General features: G+C 41.4%; 1 protein-coding gene across 2 annotated transcripts; it reads left to right on the top strand.

The window, feature by feature from the left end:
- The first annotated feature begins 2,269 nt into the window (after positions 1-2,269).
- Positions 2,270-4,348, top strand: LOC115726289. 2 transcript variants are annotated; one of them, XM_048281430.1, is made up of 5 exons: positions 2,270-2,517; positions 2,716-2,885; positions 2,978-3,062; positions 3,149-3,331; positions 3,667-4,348. In XM_048281430.1, the coding sequence occupies exons 1-5, from the start codon at positions 2,406-2,408 to the stop codon at positions 3,972-3,974; spliced, it is 858 nt and encodes a 285-aa protein (XP_048137387.1). In that variant the 5' UTR covers positions 2,270-2,405; the 3' UTR covers positions 3,975-4,348. The 2 variants fall into 2 exon arrangements, with proteins under 2 accessions (XP_048137387.1, XP_030511964.1); XM_030656104.2 differs by having other exon boundaries at positions 2,274-2,517; positions 3,146-3,331; positions 3,679-4,348.
- Positions 4,349-16,674: the final 12,326 nt, after the last annotated feature.

Here is a 16,674-nt window from a genome sequence, read left to right as displayed (position 1 = left end):
AGTCAAACGTGACCCTCTCCCAATTTTTATAATACCTCGTTAATCATGAAACTTAGCCTATCTAAGGGAAAATTATATAAAAAAAAAGCCATATACATATTGTGATTGTGTCAATTCAGTCTTAAACCTTTTGCATTCATGCCAATTTAGTCCTAAACATTTTGTGTTTGTACCACTTCAATCCTTCCACCTAATTTTGGCCATAAATTACTGACTTGGAGTGGCTTGCGCTGATGTGGCCAATTTTTAGTAATGTTTTAATATTTTTTATTTCCTTTTTTTTCTCCTCCTCTTCTTCTTCCTCCTCTAGTGGGCGAAGCTTGCCCTTGCCAGCCACTTGGGAGCTCGCCATGGTCGGACGAGGCTTGCCCATGCCGGCTAGAGGAGGAGGAGGAGGAGGAAGAAGAAGAAGAAGAGAAAAAAATATTTAAAAATAAAAATTTCAAAAGTAATAAAATATTATTTAATATTAGCCAAGTTAGCATCGATTGCGCCATATCAATGATTTCCGATCAAAATTGGCCGGAAGGACTGAATTGATATAAATATAAAAAGTTTATAATTGAACTGGTAAAACAGAAAGTTTAAGACTGAATTGGTACAATTACAATATATTTAGGACTTTTTTAATAAAGTTTCTCCTGACTAATGTGATGCTTTTACATTCGAAATAATCGGGGGAAGATCCCTTACAGCGCAAGTGCTTCCCTAAATATCACGTTCAATCTTCAACCATGGGGGAAATCTTATCTCTCTGGTTAAGCCATCAAAGGGACGAATCATCTTGCGGCTCAGACGATCTACCCAGGCTATCTCCGAGACCATGGGACACTCAAGGTAGAAGAAGAAGAAGAAGAAGTTGGGAACAATACTAGCTCGAAGAGAAGAAAGGAAAAGAGAATATTTTTCCATGCTTTAATATGAATTCGCCGAAGACTACTGCAAGCGCAATAAAGACATCTGATATCCATCTAAAAAGCAGGGATAAAGAATCAGTAATTTCTAAACTTTTTCAATTTGTTTAATCAAGTCTTTGAACCTTCTTTTTTTATTTTTTTTCAATTAAGCCCCTAAACTCTATACTTTTTATGTCCGCATGAGACCTTTCCTTAAATATGAAAAAATGGTAGATGTTGATTTGTACTGACATATTAGCGCCACGTCAGCACTAGCTAGACAAACTGGTGATGACATGCTGGCGGCGTCGACCACTTGGTTCAGCAAAATCGTGCCGTGCGACCCGGCTTCGCCTTGTCGGAGGTCACACAAGCCCAGGACAACCGCTTCACCGGGGCTATGCTGCTACGACGACGCATGACTTGGGTTTCAAGGCTCCACCACAGGCTCGGTGGCGGGGTCGCGACCCTGGCCGTAGTGGTCATCGCCACAGTTGCCGAGGGGACATGAGATAAAGCCCAAACCTAGGAGATCGTCTTGTTCCCCAACAGGACAAACGTATCAAGCCATAAAGGTGAGCTACATTTTGCCTCTGTGCATTCGTCTTCTTCCTAGTATTTTATGTATCCTTCAAGACTTGGATATTAAAGGGTTCCCGAAAGTCCAACTCAGGGATTTCGTCCATGTCGCGTGTAGATCGCAAGTCAAAGGGTCCATGACAAACTCGCGTTCCTTAGCAACGTAAAGACACGATTTTCTAAGACACTCTCTACAAACTACCATGCACAGAAAACTCTCACGAAATTTTGAATTAGGGTTTTTTTTTTTTCCCGATTGCCAGGCTACCCTTGCCCGACCAATGCGAATCAAATTTCGGAAACTCGCCTGAAGTTCCAACGTACCATGCGCATTTCTTTCTTGCTCCTTTTCTTCTGGCAAGGGAAAAAAAGAGAAAGAAAACGTGAATGTGGCAGTCGTGATGACTACTGATATGACCCCACCATGGGAAGAGGAAAGAAAGAGAAAAAATCATTCACATCCCAAAAACCCCTAAAAAAAGGAGAAGCGGTTGGTGGTGACCAATGACCATATCAGAAGGAATGCCAAAAAGGAAAAGCTGAAATTTTGAATTGTGTCTCCACATTGCATTGCGCCCACACCAGCCTTTGCCCTTTACATGCAGCAAGCAATCATATCATAACCTCGCAATTATTTAGTCCCCCACCACATTACTCAATACTTTGAAAAAAAAAATAAAAAATCAAACGTTACCCAAAAGAGTGGCCCCCACACGTATTTTTTTTCCCCGTATCCCAAGAAACGCCCACTTTCGATTTCGAGCTCTTTTTCTCCTTCCCTCGCCGTTGACTGATGACCGATCCGTCCAAAATCATGTCATCCCACTGTTTTTTCCTTCCTTCGGTCCTTTTTTCTTGCCCTCCTCGCCCATAAATGGATCCTGTAGAATAGAATAGAATGCCCACATGACCAGGGGAACTCACTAGCGCATGATTCAAATGGTGATTGAGTCGGACATGGGTAATAGCAATAGCCCACACTGTTCTTCCCTAGGTTGGGATCTCCACAACCTTGGAGTTCTCAACGCAGACATGTCCTTAGGTAACCCCTCCTTTTTCCTTTCTCTGTCCCTTCTTTTTCTTCGTGGGTTCGTTCTTCGGTTGCTTTCCACTGTTGTTGTCTGTCGTGATGCGTCCGTCCTTGTGGTTTTATATGCGGAGAGTTGAGCTCTTCAGAGTTAACTCCAGACTATGATGATCTTTCGTTCGTCTCATCCTGTGGAAGTGATGTCGAGTGCAGTCATGGGCAGCACCCCGCCCTACTTCTCGGACTTGGACTCGGATCACGACCTCTCCACGGGATACCTCGAGGACGCGTTGCTCGAGTTCGGCGACCGGTCGAAGCGGCGCCGGCTCTCGTTCTGCGGCGAGGACCGGGCCGCCAAAGAATTCGACGATGACCGTGCGCTGGTGAGGAACTTTAGTGTCCCTCGAGTAGTTGAGAGCGTGGAGAAATTGATTGGTTTCCAAGTTCATCACATTGGTTGATTCTTTCTGGGCAGGGCTACTGGAACTCGACTTGCGGATGGGGCATCGACGAGAATTACAATGGCGCGAGCGAAATAACTAGTTTCACCAGGCTCTCAGGTGCGAGATCGTGTCACTGCTTGGATCGCGATGATTCTGTGGCGGTTGTTTGTGTCTGATGATGTTTTTGAATTATGGTACTGTAGATGAAATGGCGAGTTCAAGGAGCAGGGCGAGCGAGGACACTAACTTTTTTCCTGAAGTTAAGACGCAAGAAGACGTCGTGTCGTCGCTGGATTCCTCCTCGCCGTTCAAAGAGTCGTCGTCACTCACCAAGTCCGGCTCCGACAAAGAAGTCCGGTTCACTCTCGATGCCATACCTTCATCTGGTACGCAAGAGTCTCTCTCTCTCTCTCTCACGACATGCTCAAATCCAAAGCAGACTGATATTACGTAGTCTATAGAATTATTACATCATTATACAAGTCATACATATGTTGGCATTGGTCCCACGTGAGGTGATAAAATTTTGCTCGATGGGTATTTGCATTTCGGGATTATCTTTCTTTCTCTTTCTATAAGTAAGGAGAAAAAATCACCCCATTTTCGTATAAACTTTTGTTTTTTTGCCTTTGAGAAAACCCTGGCACTGTTTTTTTTTTTTTTTTTTGGTAAGGTAACCCTGGCACTGTTTTTGTTCTTCTTTTTGCTAAGAATGAAAACGAAATGGGTGCAGGAGGATGTGGCGGTGAGAAGGTGAGGAGCCAGGAGAGGGTGGTGCTGAGGAGGGTGGTGTACCCGTTCGCGGTGGTGAAGCCCGGCGGCGCCGACGGGGACGTGACGCTGAATGACATCAACGAGAGGCTCCTCATGCCGCCAACCCGGCCGGTCAGGCATCCGGTCGGGGACTTCGCTTGTCGCCCCTGCGTGTCCCCTCATGGTCCTGGCCTCTCCGGCAAAGCTGTCGTCGCTCTCACCCGACTCCACACTCAAGGACGAGGCACCATCACCATCATTCGCACCAAAGGTTAAATTCATGAACCAAAAAACGAAAGCAATATTAGTTGTCGCTACTCAAAAACCAAAGTTGGGGCAAATATTTCCGTCACATTATCAATTCGGCTTTCAAACAAAAATTATCGAAGACCCGTTTGCAAAATCGATTTACAAATAGACGCGCCATTTCTTGACGGGTGCTTGATACGGCATTCTCCTAGTTAATCACGTCACTTTGTAAATCGATTTCGTGAATTAGTCTTTAATATATCTTGCGTCGATTTCTCTCGCGCCGATTGGCAATCAGGCGGGAGAGCAAGATAGACGGAAGTACGTAAAATGTTTGGTCTGGCTTGAGTTGTGCTTGTACGGTTTGATGTATATTCGACGTAATGGTTACGTAATTTTTGTCTACGATTGTACAGTTTATTTCATGTGTGGGTTTAAGGTGTAATTAAGCTCAGCAGTAGCTGAAATGCCAGAAAGTTTGTGTTTATCTTAATTGTCTCCCACACTTTTTTTTACTGCTTTAAATTTTCGTATTCTTTTGATGGATCTTTCGGATTCAATATGGACCTCCTGAGTAAAAGAGAGGGAATAGAAGAATCTGAGAACTCGGAAGGTTGCGTGAAGAAGAAAAAAGATTGGAAAGAGTTAAAGAGCAAAGGACGAAAAAGCAAAAATTAGAAGCTGAGGGCAAAAATAGAAAGAAAAAGGAAAAAAAGAAAAAAGAGAGGACAATGCTTTTTCTGTGAATTGTAGTTCGTGCGACAGACATATTTGGAGGCAAAAGGAGTGACCCACAACCTCTGCAACATATTTTACATCAAGAAGATTTGATAGAATGGTCCTATGCTCTTTAGTCATTTGATGTTCTTTGCTTCACAAAATATGGGGTTAGATCTCGAAATTTGAAAAACAAAATCATGTTATTGCTAGCTTATGATTGATGGGTCCTTTTAACATCGACTAGCTTAGATTTACGCTCGGGCGAATCAATCGAAAGTTCTGACTTATTTGCACGAGTCAATGCCTAGTTGGAGTATCTATGGCAAGTGTCGACTTTTATCACTTGTCATATTAATTGTGAGATTTTATGGATGATCGTAGCTAACTGTTTTAAAAGTTTAAATTATGTAGACAAATATGGACCTAGAGAGGCCTAAACTCGGGATCCCCCGCTTTTATATAATATGAGATTTTGCGGGACCATTGATAATTATTTTAAGAACTTAAGTTAATAAATGAAAGTGTGGTTTCGATAGTATATATAGTCTAACAATAATCACCAGTACTAAACATGGCATGCATATGTATCAGGTCAATTTATTGAGCTCCTATGTAGCAGTTATGTGTCTCCTACGATTTTTGTGTGTGTAAAATAGTTAGGCCGCCAGTCACCGCTAATGTAGCCGTAATTAATCAATGCGTGCCTAGACCTTGAGGCACCTTGATGCGACAACGGCGTGGTTGTTAAAGAGACAGACAGATCCTTTCCTCTTAATTGTCTGCAAGGACTGAATTAGTTTAGTAGTTGACTCGGCGTAGCAGATTTTTAGTTTAGAAGCTGCACAAACCATGCTTAACTTCTTGTTAATCATAATAAATAAAGAAGGATCACGTTTTTTCTATAATAAAACACATAACTAGGGACAATCAACATATTGGAACTGCAATTGTCCGTCATTAATTGCATAGCAAGTACCCTTAAGGCACTCGCAATAGAATCTTGAAAACATGACTTCTCTAGAGACGCAAAAGCATAAAGATGATGTAGGTGCACAATGGATGGTATCGCGTCTATTTAGATAATGCTAAGTGCATAATCGTATGCTCCAAAATCTAAAGATTTTCAAAATTAGTTAGATTGGGAAATTAATTTCACCTTTGCGGCGGTGTTAGATTGCACTTTTAGTAAACGTTTTAGAGAATTTCGCACATTCTAGGACAGTTCATAAATTGATCGTATCTATTTAAAGTTTTGGACCATAGTATCAGTTAAGATTCAGTCACCAGGTGAATCAAATGCTTAGAATTTACTAAAATATTGTTATGTTCTTTAAAAAATTACACCAAAAAAATAAAAAACAATAATGACGTCATTATGTGTAACGAATATAGGGACATTTAAAGTATGCGATAATGAATATAAAATCAGTGGCCTACCGGCCACGGGATTGCATTGCAATTGGAGTTAGGTTAGTAAATTCCTGGGCATGATGTTGCCATGCGATGTCGTCTTCTTCGTAGGTCAACGCTACTTTCAACGCCCTTGCAGATCTCAAGACAGGATCCAACACGTAGGACCTCAAGGACGACCCATGGATCTTTCTCTAATTATTGGATTTTCCTATGTTGGGACTTTTATTTAACCTACATTTTTTAATTATTTTTATAACACAATTAGGTAAACTCATCCGACGTCGTTTTCGACATTCGAATTCAATTTTTCTTCTCTCTAGGTTTTGAGTCTGTTTTTTTTTTTTTTCCAGTTTAGACCCATTTTTTTCAGCACTGGTTGGAGCCGCCACTTGCTATCTTACTTATGATATTCATTTTCAGTCTAGGATTTATTTCCGAATTTTGAAGAGCATATATGACATGTCTTTATACTATTTAGGAACTTACCGTCAAAAGAAAGTTTCTCTTTATCTACGTATTGTGAATGCTATGTGAATTTGCTCAGATTTTGTTGCACAAACTGAATTTCTTTGCTTTCTTTTGGCGGGTTTAAAGAGACTAAGGACTAATACTTCTATGCCCTTTTTATCTCGGCGCGTGTTCATCATTGAACCTAGTGTTCATGTACTAATCATTTACTGTGACAAATCTATTCTTGAAGAACGATAGTGTGCTTCTAGTTGCAGATTGTGTTTTGTTATTTGTTTTATGACATTTGCTATGTTCTATAGTTATTTGGGATTTGTTAGCATTGAAACCTTCTATGTACCTCTCGTGTATTATTTAGAAAAATGAATGAATCTTTCTTTCGACCAAAAAAAAAAAAAAAACTAGGAGGACGACTGTAATCACCCAGCTACTAGTAAGGAAATTGGCACAACAACCCATCGCCATGGTACTTATTTGAATTCGAATTCCCCGATACTCGAATCGTATTCACAACCTGAAAGTATGTGATCGTCCTCATCACTCGGTCAATCCGAGGATGGGTTACTTTTTTTTTTCCCCCTTTTATTTTAACAAGGACCTCCGACTATGATTTGTTTGCTTCTCAATCAATTAATTTTAATACACGATTTCAAATTAGACATAAACTGGTGTCCTTTTGTCTATTAACATCCTCTATCATTGACTTAAAATTTACAATTATATATCTTCCCTATAATATTGCAAATGGTGACTTTTTCTTTCAATCGAGAAAATAATTAAAAGTAAGACAAGCGTGTTATAGCTGGAAGGCACGGCATCATGTAATGCCATGTGCACCAACTTTAGTGGAAAAATGGTAACGATTGATGTGGATTAGTCGTTTGTCGTTTATAACATATACTTTTTATATTAATTAATCAGTGCAGGTGAAGAAACTTTTGACCTTTGTGTCCTTGATTTTTTATTTTTCTATTGTTCAAGTCATTCGATCTTTCTTTTCATCTCGTTTTCCTCTCTCATCCTTATAAAAGGGACAAGTCACCGACTCCAAATCGATGAATATGCGAAAGTCTGAATCGCTGATATGTCTTACTTTAGGTGAAATAATCTTAATTGATGTGATAAAATACTGACTCGATAGGCTGCTTACGAGAATAATGGAACTTCCTCGATATATCAAAATCTATACCGGAGAATCTCCTTTAGCCAAAAAAAGAAAAGAGAGAGAGAAAGAAAAAGAAAGAAAAAGAAAGAAAGAACTTGGAATCTCCGTTCATTCTTGTGGCTTTGGGTTTAAGCAGTATCAAGAATTATAGAGAGAGTTAATCTATTCTAAACTAACTTTAGAGAATGGAGCATAAAGAAAAGTAAATTTTTTCGTGGAATTCTGGACATGATGCTTTAAACATGCCCTTATTTAGTCAACAATGACCTATGTCTCTTCTCTTTTTCTTTGACGAATTAGCAAAAAAAACACAAAGTGAAATAGAGAGAGAGAGAGAGAGAGAGAGAGAGAGAGAGAGAGAGTTTATAGGTAAACGTGAGAATATTATCTTCGCCTTTTGCTTTTCCATCGCCAGCGATAATGACAAAAAGATTTTTCTCCAACACGATCCAACTTTGGTCCGGGGGGATTTTTACGACGTCGGAATATCACACCTCATGACGTTAGCCTTCGGACCGTGGCACATAGTCTTCTTCTAATTGTAATTGATTTGGAAGTCGGAGGGTTTCTTGTCTAAGAATGAGACTTCGCACATCAAATTTCATCGGTTGCGTGCCAATTATTTTGGATCAAGGTCAGTTGTGTCGGGCAAATGCCTAGATTTAATCGATTCATGAAATTTATATGATGTTTCATGGGCTTTTAGATAGTCATGTATCTACATCCGTAAAACTAAAAGTTGCACCGGATGCTATCAAATTCGAAATTTGTTTATTGGAAGTCTTGAAACTTTATAGTAAAGAGTGACTGAGTATGGAAAACTATAAATACGAAAGATGGAATCTTGTATGGTATAGCCGTAGTTTTTTAGTTGCATTTAAAGGACTATCATCCTCTACCTATGATAATTCAGCATCTGCAATATGAGAATAAGGCATAAAAAGTACAACGCAGGACTCATGGAAAATAAATTCCAAGCACTCTTCGGGACGAAGATGGGCAAGACTTCAAGTATTATGGCTCTGTTTGTTTCGTAAAATATTTTTTGACGATAAATATTTTTCTTATTTTTGGCGTTATGGATCTCGTAGGAAAATGAACCAACGCAAGGTCTTCTCATAGTCAACAGAAAATCTACACTCAAATTTATGAAGATGGTTTCATCTTTTGAAAATCAGAAATCATTTTTCATAATATGATTATACAATAGTGCTTGGACCAGAAATCTTAGCGCTTGGGCACGAGAACCTTGACGCTCCCGCTCGAGTCCTCTACGATCGAGCTCGACACCTTGGTTCCTTTCCCGTGCCCCGATCCAAGTTTGGGCCCAAGACTCTGGTGCCCATGCCCCCCCGGTGGTCATGCTTGAAGCCCGATGCCCGTGCCCATATTCGACTTCTCGACTCTCGATCCCAAGTCCAACGAGGCTGGGAAAGGTTACTCGACGATCGAGTCCGGATCTACACAGTCTTAACTCCTGTCCCTTATGGGCAAGCCCAAGACCTTAGTTTTGCATTTGGGAACCTAGCTCTTATGCTCAAGTCACTAGTGCTCCAGGTCCGAGTCCATTGAGGCCGTGCCCGAGTCTACGAAGGCCGGACCTAAGATCCCAATACCCGTGCCCCGAAACCCGACTCTCATGCCCTAGTTGTTGTTGCCCATGGCTGGGTCCAAGAGGTTGGGCCTAGGACCTTGGTGCCTATGCTGGAGTCCCCGGAGGCCATGCCTAGAACCTCGTAGCTCGTGGTAGGGTCCTTGGCAACCATTCCAAGGTCCCTAGTGTCCATGCTTGGGTACTTGGTTAGGAAGAATGGATACTCTCCGGAGGTTCACACATCGTGTCGGATGCTCGTCGGACTTCGATACATGTCTGACACTCTCCGACATGTGATCGACATATGGTCAATAGGTGGAAGCGATGCACGAGTCTAGCATCCCGACACGCTATTCCAACAAGCACGAAATTAGTTTTAAAATTTTTCAATAAATTAGGGGTCAAAATGTAGATATATATACATACTTAAGTCATATATCCAATCATTTCAAAATTAATATATGCATCCATAAAAAAAAAAAAAAAAAAAACTAATCGCGAGTCCCTAATAGAAGAAAAAGAAGAAGAAACTAATCGCTAGGTATATATAAAAATATATATTTAATATACAATATATCTCAACGTGTCGGAATTCTCTATTTTTTTTATTTATAGAAATGATGTGTTGGCGTCTTGTATCATGTTGCGTATCAAGTGTCGGTGTCGGTGCCACTTAGGTACCCGGCTCCCATGTCTAGCTAAGTTAGTGGCTTTAGGTATGGGTCCATGGTGGTAGGTCAAAGTCTCAAAGGTTAGGCCCAAGACCCCAATGCTTGTGCTCAGGACCCTAGCGACCGTGCTAGGGCACGTGGCTCCGGCGCCCAAGTCACCGGCGCTCGAGCCCGAGTCCATCAAGGCCGTGACCAGGTCCTCGACGCCCGTGCTCGGGTGCTTGGTAGCTTGGCCCGAGAAATTGCGTGATCTCGGCTGTTGGGTATTCCCGTATATTACATGAATGGTGCAGGAGTTGTTAGGATAATAAAATCAAGTTTTCCTTTCCAAAACGACGGAAAATAATTTTCGATTCATATTAAGACTTCATATCAAGATGATGAACTATTTAGAAAACATTTTCGGAACCGGAGGAGCCTAAGAAAGATAAAATTGATGGCGGCGGACGAACTCCGATTCCTAAAATGGACGAATTTTGTCTCCAGGGCACTTCGATTCTGACATCTGGAACGTACGGGCACTCAGAGAGCACCCTGTATTCGCACACATTTGACTTAGATATGGCAAATCTCTGCTTATTGTAAACACACAAGGTTTCAATTTTCATCACTACCGAATTGAAAACATTAGAGCACCTTGCAGAGTACATGCCGTACGAACTCGAAGTTACTACAAGAAAAAAAAAGAAACAGTCTTTTTTTTTTTTTTTTTTTTTTTGGGATCGAAAGAAAGAATATTCGAGAAAGTGCGGATTACTTTTTCTCTAGTAAAAAAAAAAATTAAAAAAATACTTAAAACCATCACCACAGTTTTGGGCTTAAGGCTGCTTTCAAGCCCAAGAGCAATGGGGATTGCTACATGAGCCACGACGAATGTCCATAGCCTTTCGGGACCTATATTAATGGATACATGGCGATGAAGCCTCTTTTCGTGTTCTCTCCACTTAGTTTTGCGAAAAATGGATGATTTCAAAAATATGTTCCTAAAAACGACCCGCTTGCATCGTTTAAATAACTAGCCAATGGAAAATTTTTCCTTTTCATTACCCACAACACTTTATGTATTTCTATTTTGATAGACGACGGAAATATTTTTTGTTCATTCATTTGTGCGGACGATACATGCAATCATTTTTTTAGAAAAAGCGAAACGTTGTATCTATTTTTATTCCTCTTTATTCCAAGTTAGCAAGCACCGTACCAAAGGGAATGGGGTCTCGTTCCCAATCCACTCTTCTCATTCCCAATAAACCAATATGGCCTAACCATGCTTTGATATAATGTTAATTTTGTAGTGACGAGATAGTAATCTTGGAGGGTCCTGCTAGTCATAGCCTTCCAAAATAATTCTAGCTTTTCCTTGGTGGTTGTCACTTCGAGGGTCCTGCCGTCGGAGGTGAAATTCACCGGTAGGCACTTAATTTTGGGCGGCTTTACAATTAGGTAAGTAAACTTGATTAATCATCAAAGACCTTATCTACTTAAATAGCAGCCGGTGTTGCAAGAAGTCACGACCGGACATAGAACTACCCCCAACCCATGACCATAGTTCCTAGACTTTCAGCGGTTGGAGAATTGAGAATTGGCTTGTTGGATTCTGCAACAAAGACACGTAAAAGGAAGTACGCACGGTCGTAGTGTCACGGTCGCCGGGTGGGATTGAACTGGCCTCTTTTCTTCTTTTTTTCTGAAAATGAAAGTATTGGCAATTAATGAATGTGTCCGAGGCGCATTCGTCGATAGCCAAACGATACGAGCCCTAAACGTAATTGTTAACCGCGAGATCCCCGCGTTTGAAGATAAGATGTAACTTGGATTAAGAACAACCAATGGCACCAATTCTTTCGATATGGCTCGTCTGCTACAGTTGTGCTTCAGCTCGGAGAAACATGTAAAGTTGTCCTCCGTGCTCGGCGAGGCTTGTAATTGAACTGCGGGTTGAACTCGGATTTGCTATAATCCACCTTTTTGTCAACGAATTAAAACTCAACTTACCCATGAAAGAAAAAAAGGAAAACATAACGATGAATAGCAGTGAGAAACGCATCCAAAACGCGTTGACCGTCATCGAGACCCGCTTCCAACGGTGGGGCGTCCTTAATCTTGCATTTTTAAGGATTAATTAAATGTCGGGTTTTGGTCAAAGATTGATTGAACCGTAGAGCTTGTTAATCCCTTGCCTCCGTTCATTGCTTCCGGACGCTGGAATTCAATAGCTTCTGGCGCGTGAGATTAAAAGTCAACTCGTCCTCCGTACAACCACACGGATGAGATGAGCAACAGGACTCGATCAATCGGTGGTCGTCACTTCGAGGGGTCCTGCTGGTCATAGCCTTTGAAAATAATTCTAGCTTTTCCTCGGTGATTGTCACTTCGAGGGTCCTGCCGTCGGAGGTAAAATTCACCGGGAGCCACTTAATTTTGGGCGACTTTACAATTAGGTAAGTAAACTTGATTAATCATCAAAGATCTTATCTACTTAAATAGCAGCCGGCGCGGCAAGAAGTTACGACCGGACATAGAATGATAGAACTGCCCCCAACCCATGACCGGTGTTCCTTGACTTCTAGCTGTTGGCGAATTGAGAGTTGGCTTTGTTGGATTCTGCAATAAAGACACACGTAAGAGGAAGTAAGGCACGGTCGTAGGGTCACCGGGTGGCATTGAACTAGTCTCTTTCTTTCTTCGAAAAATGAAACTATTGGCGATTAATGAAGGGGTCCGGTGGTGCTCGCGAGTCAAGCCTCGTGCTCCATCGTTTAGTAACGATTAAGAACGATCAATGGTACCAACTCGTTCGATATGGCTCGTCCGCTACGATTGTACTTCAGCTCGATATTTAGATGGTAAATGTCTTTGAAAAATTAAATGTAGGGGTTTTTTTTTACCATTACACTCCGCCGAGCCCTTCAGTTCTCAACGAGCGGATGATTGAATTTCGAGTGTCACTTGTGCAAATGGATGCAAAGATCGTCTCGACGCGGGGCAATTGCTTTACGAAATTTTGCTTTGACCTCTTGCACGTTTGTACGATTTCTCTCGGATTTGATAATTATTACTGTCTAATGCATGTCTACATCACCCATTAATTAGCTTAGATGATGATGATAGCTTTTTGGCTTCTATCCAATCCATCTGCGTGGGAGGAAGAAAAGGTTCCATTCCTACACGGTCAACAGTTTCTATTTTCTTACGCGTCGATGCGTGATGGCACCGGCAGCATCTTTCGCATCGACCGCATCCGTGAGGCGCGTCTCGGAGAGGGGATGTTCTCTTAATATACACATCGCAATCATGCTTGTATTGTTTAATTAACACTCTCTCTATACATAATGTATGTGCAAATACACGTGCGATACGCTCGACGCGGATAGAGCGACAGAGTAGCTACTCGATAATATTATCGTAAGATCAAAGATGCTTCACAGCATCAAATCGGTTTAAACGTGGACAAGATTCTCATCACATGACCTTGAATCTTTGATGGGTTTCCTCCTTTCAGGGTTTAAACGAGCGAAGAGTCGAACGGAAACCCCCACAAATTACATTGGCGGGGACCATTGGAAAAGCGGTTATTTAGTCTGCGCGTTCATCGTACATTTCATTTTCAGCTCGATTCTCATTATCGAAACTTTAGAGAAGAACAAGAACGGTGCACCATCAAGGCCCCGGGGAACTTTTCGATGGAGAAAACGATTATATTGAAGATGAAGCTAAAGCTTTAGTGTAGCCAGTCCAATGTCTGTGTTACAAACTCTGCAAGTGTGGTAATGAGACAAGCGAAAAGAATCTGAAAAAAAAAACATAAAAATGAAAAACAGAGTGTACAAGTTGAGCTAGACAAAACTTAAGGAAAGTCCTCCGCTTGGGGTTTGGATGAGCCAGAGCCTGCTTTCCCCATCATCAGCCAAAACCAGGGGTTTTGATCAGACAGAGTCGCCAGCGAGAAATTCCTGAAGAACGAGAGCTTTCTGTCTCGGCCACGCAGAGCCAGAAGCAGAGGCCTTTCTTTCACTTGCAGAAACAGAGTCAAAAACTAAAAAGTAGCGTCTGAAAAGAAGAGAAATTCAAATTGCGCCGAAGCCGAACTGGGTCATCGCCATAACGGGATTGGGATCCTGAACTAAAACAGAATGAATGGAATGGGGGCTCCTAGGGAAACCAATCAGAAATCGAGCACCGGTTTCAGGAGGGACAAACGGAGGAGGGTTTACGACGATTCGTGGCCCGCTTCTTGAGACAGAGCAACGGGGAGAAGAGGGCTTTGAGGACGTTCTTGAGGACCTGGCCTCGTCGAGGGACCAAACGAGGGGCACAAGACGAAGGGTCGAACACGAAGCCAGCGGGGATGACGCGTGGCCTCCGTTCTTGATGGTGGGCGGCGCTGGGGGTGGCCATTGTCGGCACTCTGCTCCAACTCAGAGAGCTGGCGACAGGTGGGAGCAGAGAGAGACAGAGAGACAGAGAGAGAACGTGGGAGGAAGGTGGTGAGTGGGAGTGCCGACGTGGGGGGCAGTACAAATAAGGAGGAAGTGTAGAGGCCGCGTAAACGTGTATGGAAGGACCGAAGGACCGCGTGCCGAGAGAGAGAGAGAGAAAGAGAGTTTTTAAAGAGAGATGGCGATGGGTGGTGTTTAACTGTTAGCTTCGGTTTCAGTGCGACGGGATCTGTTCTTTTATATTCATATCAACCGGTCGGGGCGATCGAGTCTCGACTCGAGCCTTTGGTCGAAAGGCTTCGACAAGTCGTGAGATCAGTTCGAATTCAGGGGTTGAACCGGTCTCCCCACCTCTCCTGCAGCGTGGCTTTCGACTTGTGGGGGCATTCATCAATCTTCGCGACGCGTCGGGGCTGGAGTTGCTACAGAAAAGTTGCCTTGACGGGTTCTTCTTTTGTTGCATCTTGGGCTAGGATTTCTTCTCTCTCTCTCCTTGAATTTCTTCGGGAGTGTTTTGACGAAGCTTGTGCAGACAAGGGCCCTATTTGGTTCAACATTTCAAATGAGCATTGAGGCTCTAAAGTCCTTTAGCTAAATACAAATGGCGTTTGGTTTATTTTTTAGCTCACTTTGGACTAAATGACTTTTGCCAAATGCAACTATTTTTATTATTATTTTAATTTTGTCACCTTCGCTTGCCCCCACCGCCATCGCCCATTGGCCTCCGGTCGCGGCCGCCTGTCGCCCCTGGTGGCGGCCGGTCGCCGGTGCCGCCGCCGCCTCCGTCGCCGCCGCCGCCACCGGTCGCCGCAGCCGCCGCCTCCGTCGCCGCCGCCGCCACCGGTCGCCGCCGCCTTTTTTTCAAATAGAAAAAATATTTTACAAAGTTCATTTTTCACCAAACAACATTTACATCAAAGTTGCTTTCCAAATGTGTTTTTAAAATACACTTTACCAAACACTACTTACATTTTGAAAAAGGCTTTTAGCCTAAAGGTATTTGCATTTTCTCAAACTCCCTTGGCTAAATGCTAAACCAAATAGGGCCAAGGTCCCTCCCGCTCCCTAAGATGAGCAATTTCATGCGATGTGTGACCCTTTCGCAATTAGACATGTTCGGTAACGATTCTGTTCTTCCGAACAAAAAAAGAAAAAGAAAAAGAAAAAGAAAAAGAAAAAGAAAAAGAAAAGAGAAGCCTGTTTGGTAACGTAAATGATTTCGATCCTAAAATTTTCTGATTATGTTCCCCAAAACACATTTGGAACAGAACAAGAATTAAAAAAAAAAAGTTGTCGACCACCTTGATCGCCGCCGGTTGTCAGAGAAAAAGGAAAAAAAAATAGAATTTTTTTAAAATAATTTTTTTTATTAATAACAATAATAATCTTTTATAATAATAAAATAATTTAATTTAAAATTAATTGTTAAAAATATATATTTTAAAAAATAAACAATAATTTTTTTTGAAAAAATTGAAAAAATTTCTCTAGATTTGTATTGCACTCTTAACAAATTATAAGAAACAAATAAGCCATGATTTGATTCAATATATAATTGTTTAAGTAATACGGGTTGAGTCAGGTATGTGTTTGGCTAAATATAGAAGTGTTTAAGTGCAAATTCGTGACAAAAATTTAAGTGCAAATTGCCTATTGAGCTTATGTTCTTTCGTGAGGATCTTGCATAAGTATTTATGCTCCACAAAGTAAATAGACTAATTATGGATTATGCATGATCTGTATTCATTTTATTAGTGATGCTATATAGGTCAATTTTGTAGTGACAAGGCGTAATTATTTGACTCAAATAAAAAAAATTGAGAAGAGAAATTGGTCCTAACAATAGAAATTATGTGCAGTTACCAAATGTATTTTTGTTCCAGAAATATAAATTTTGTGTAGTTACTAAATGCGTTTTGATTCTCTAAAACTCGTTTAGGGCGCGCATGACAACACTTTACTTACGCTTCTGAAATCAATTTCTAATCAAAAGTTAATTTTTTCTACTTCTACTCAGAAGCAAAAGTTGATTTTTAACTTTTCAAATTAGAGGAAAAACTTCATAAGTGAAAATTCACTTCGGAAATAAAAATTTTTGTGAGAAGTAAATATTTTTACTTCAGAAGTTACATTACCCAATGAATTTCTGCTTCAGAAGCACTTTTGGAGCAAAAATCCACTTCCACAAGGAGTACCATGCGCATCCTTAGGGAACATAATTAGAAAAAATCAGATTTGATTCTCCCTCTCTTTCTTA

Source organism: Rhodamnia argentea, chromosome 6 (assembly GCF_020921035.1).
Source record: "Rhodamnia argentea isolate NSW1041297 chromosome 6, ASM2092103v1, whole genome shotgun sequence".
In the NCBI taxonomy this organism is placed as follows: domain Eukaryota; kingdom Viridiplantae; phylum Streptophyta; class Magnoliopsida; order Myrtales; family Myrtaceae; genus Rhodamnia; species Rhodamnia argentea.
Note: the sequence above shows the minus strand (reverse complement) of the source record. Positions and strands in the feature narration are given on the sequence as shown.

Excerpts from the sequence above, each read along its gene's own strand:
- LOC115726289 (XM_048281430.1), top strand. The coding sequence starts at position 2,406 with ATGATTCAAATGGTGATTGAGTCGGACATGGGTAATAGCAATAGCCCA. Across the intron at positions 2,886-2,977 it reads TCGACGATGACCGTGCGCTG|GGCTACTGGAACTCGACTTG; the intron begins GTGAGGAACTTT and ends CTTTCTGGGCAG. Across the intron at positions 3,063-3,148 it reads TAGTTTCACCAGGCTCTCAG|ATGAAATGGCGAGTTCAAGG; the intron begins GTGCGAGATCGT and ends ATGGTACTGTAG.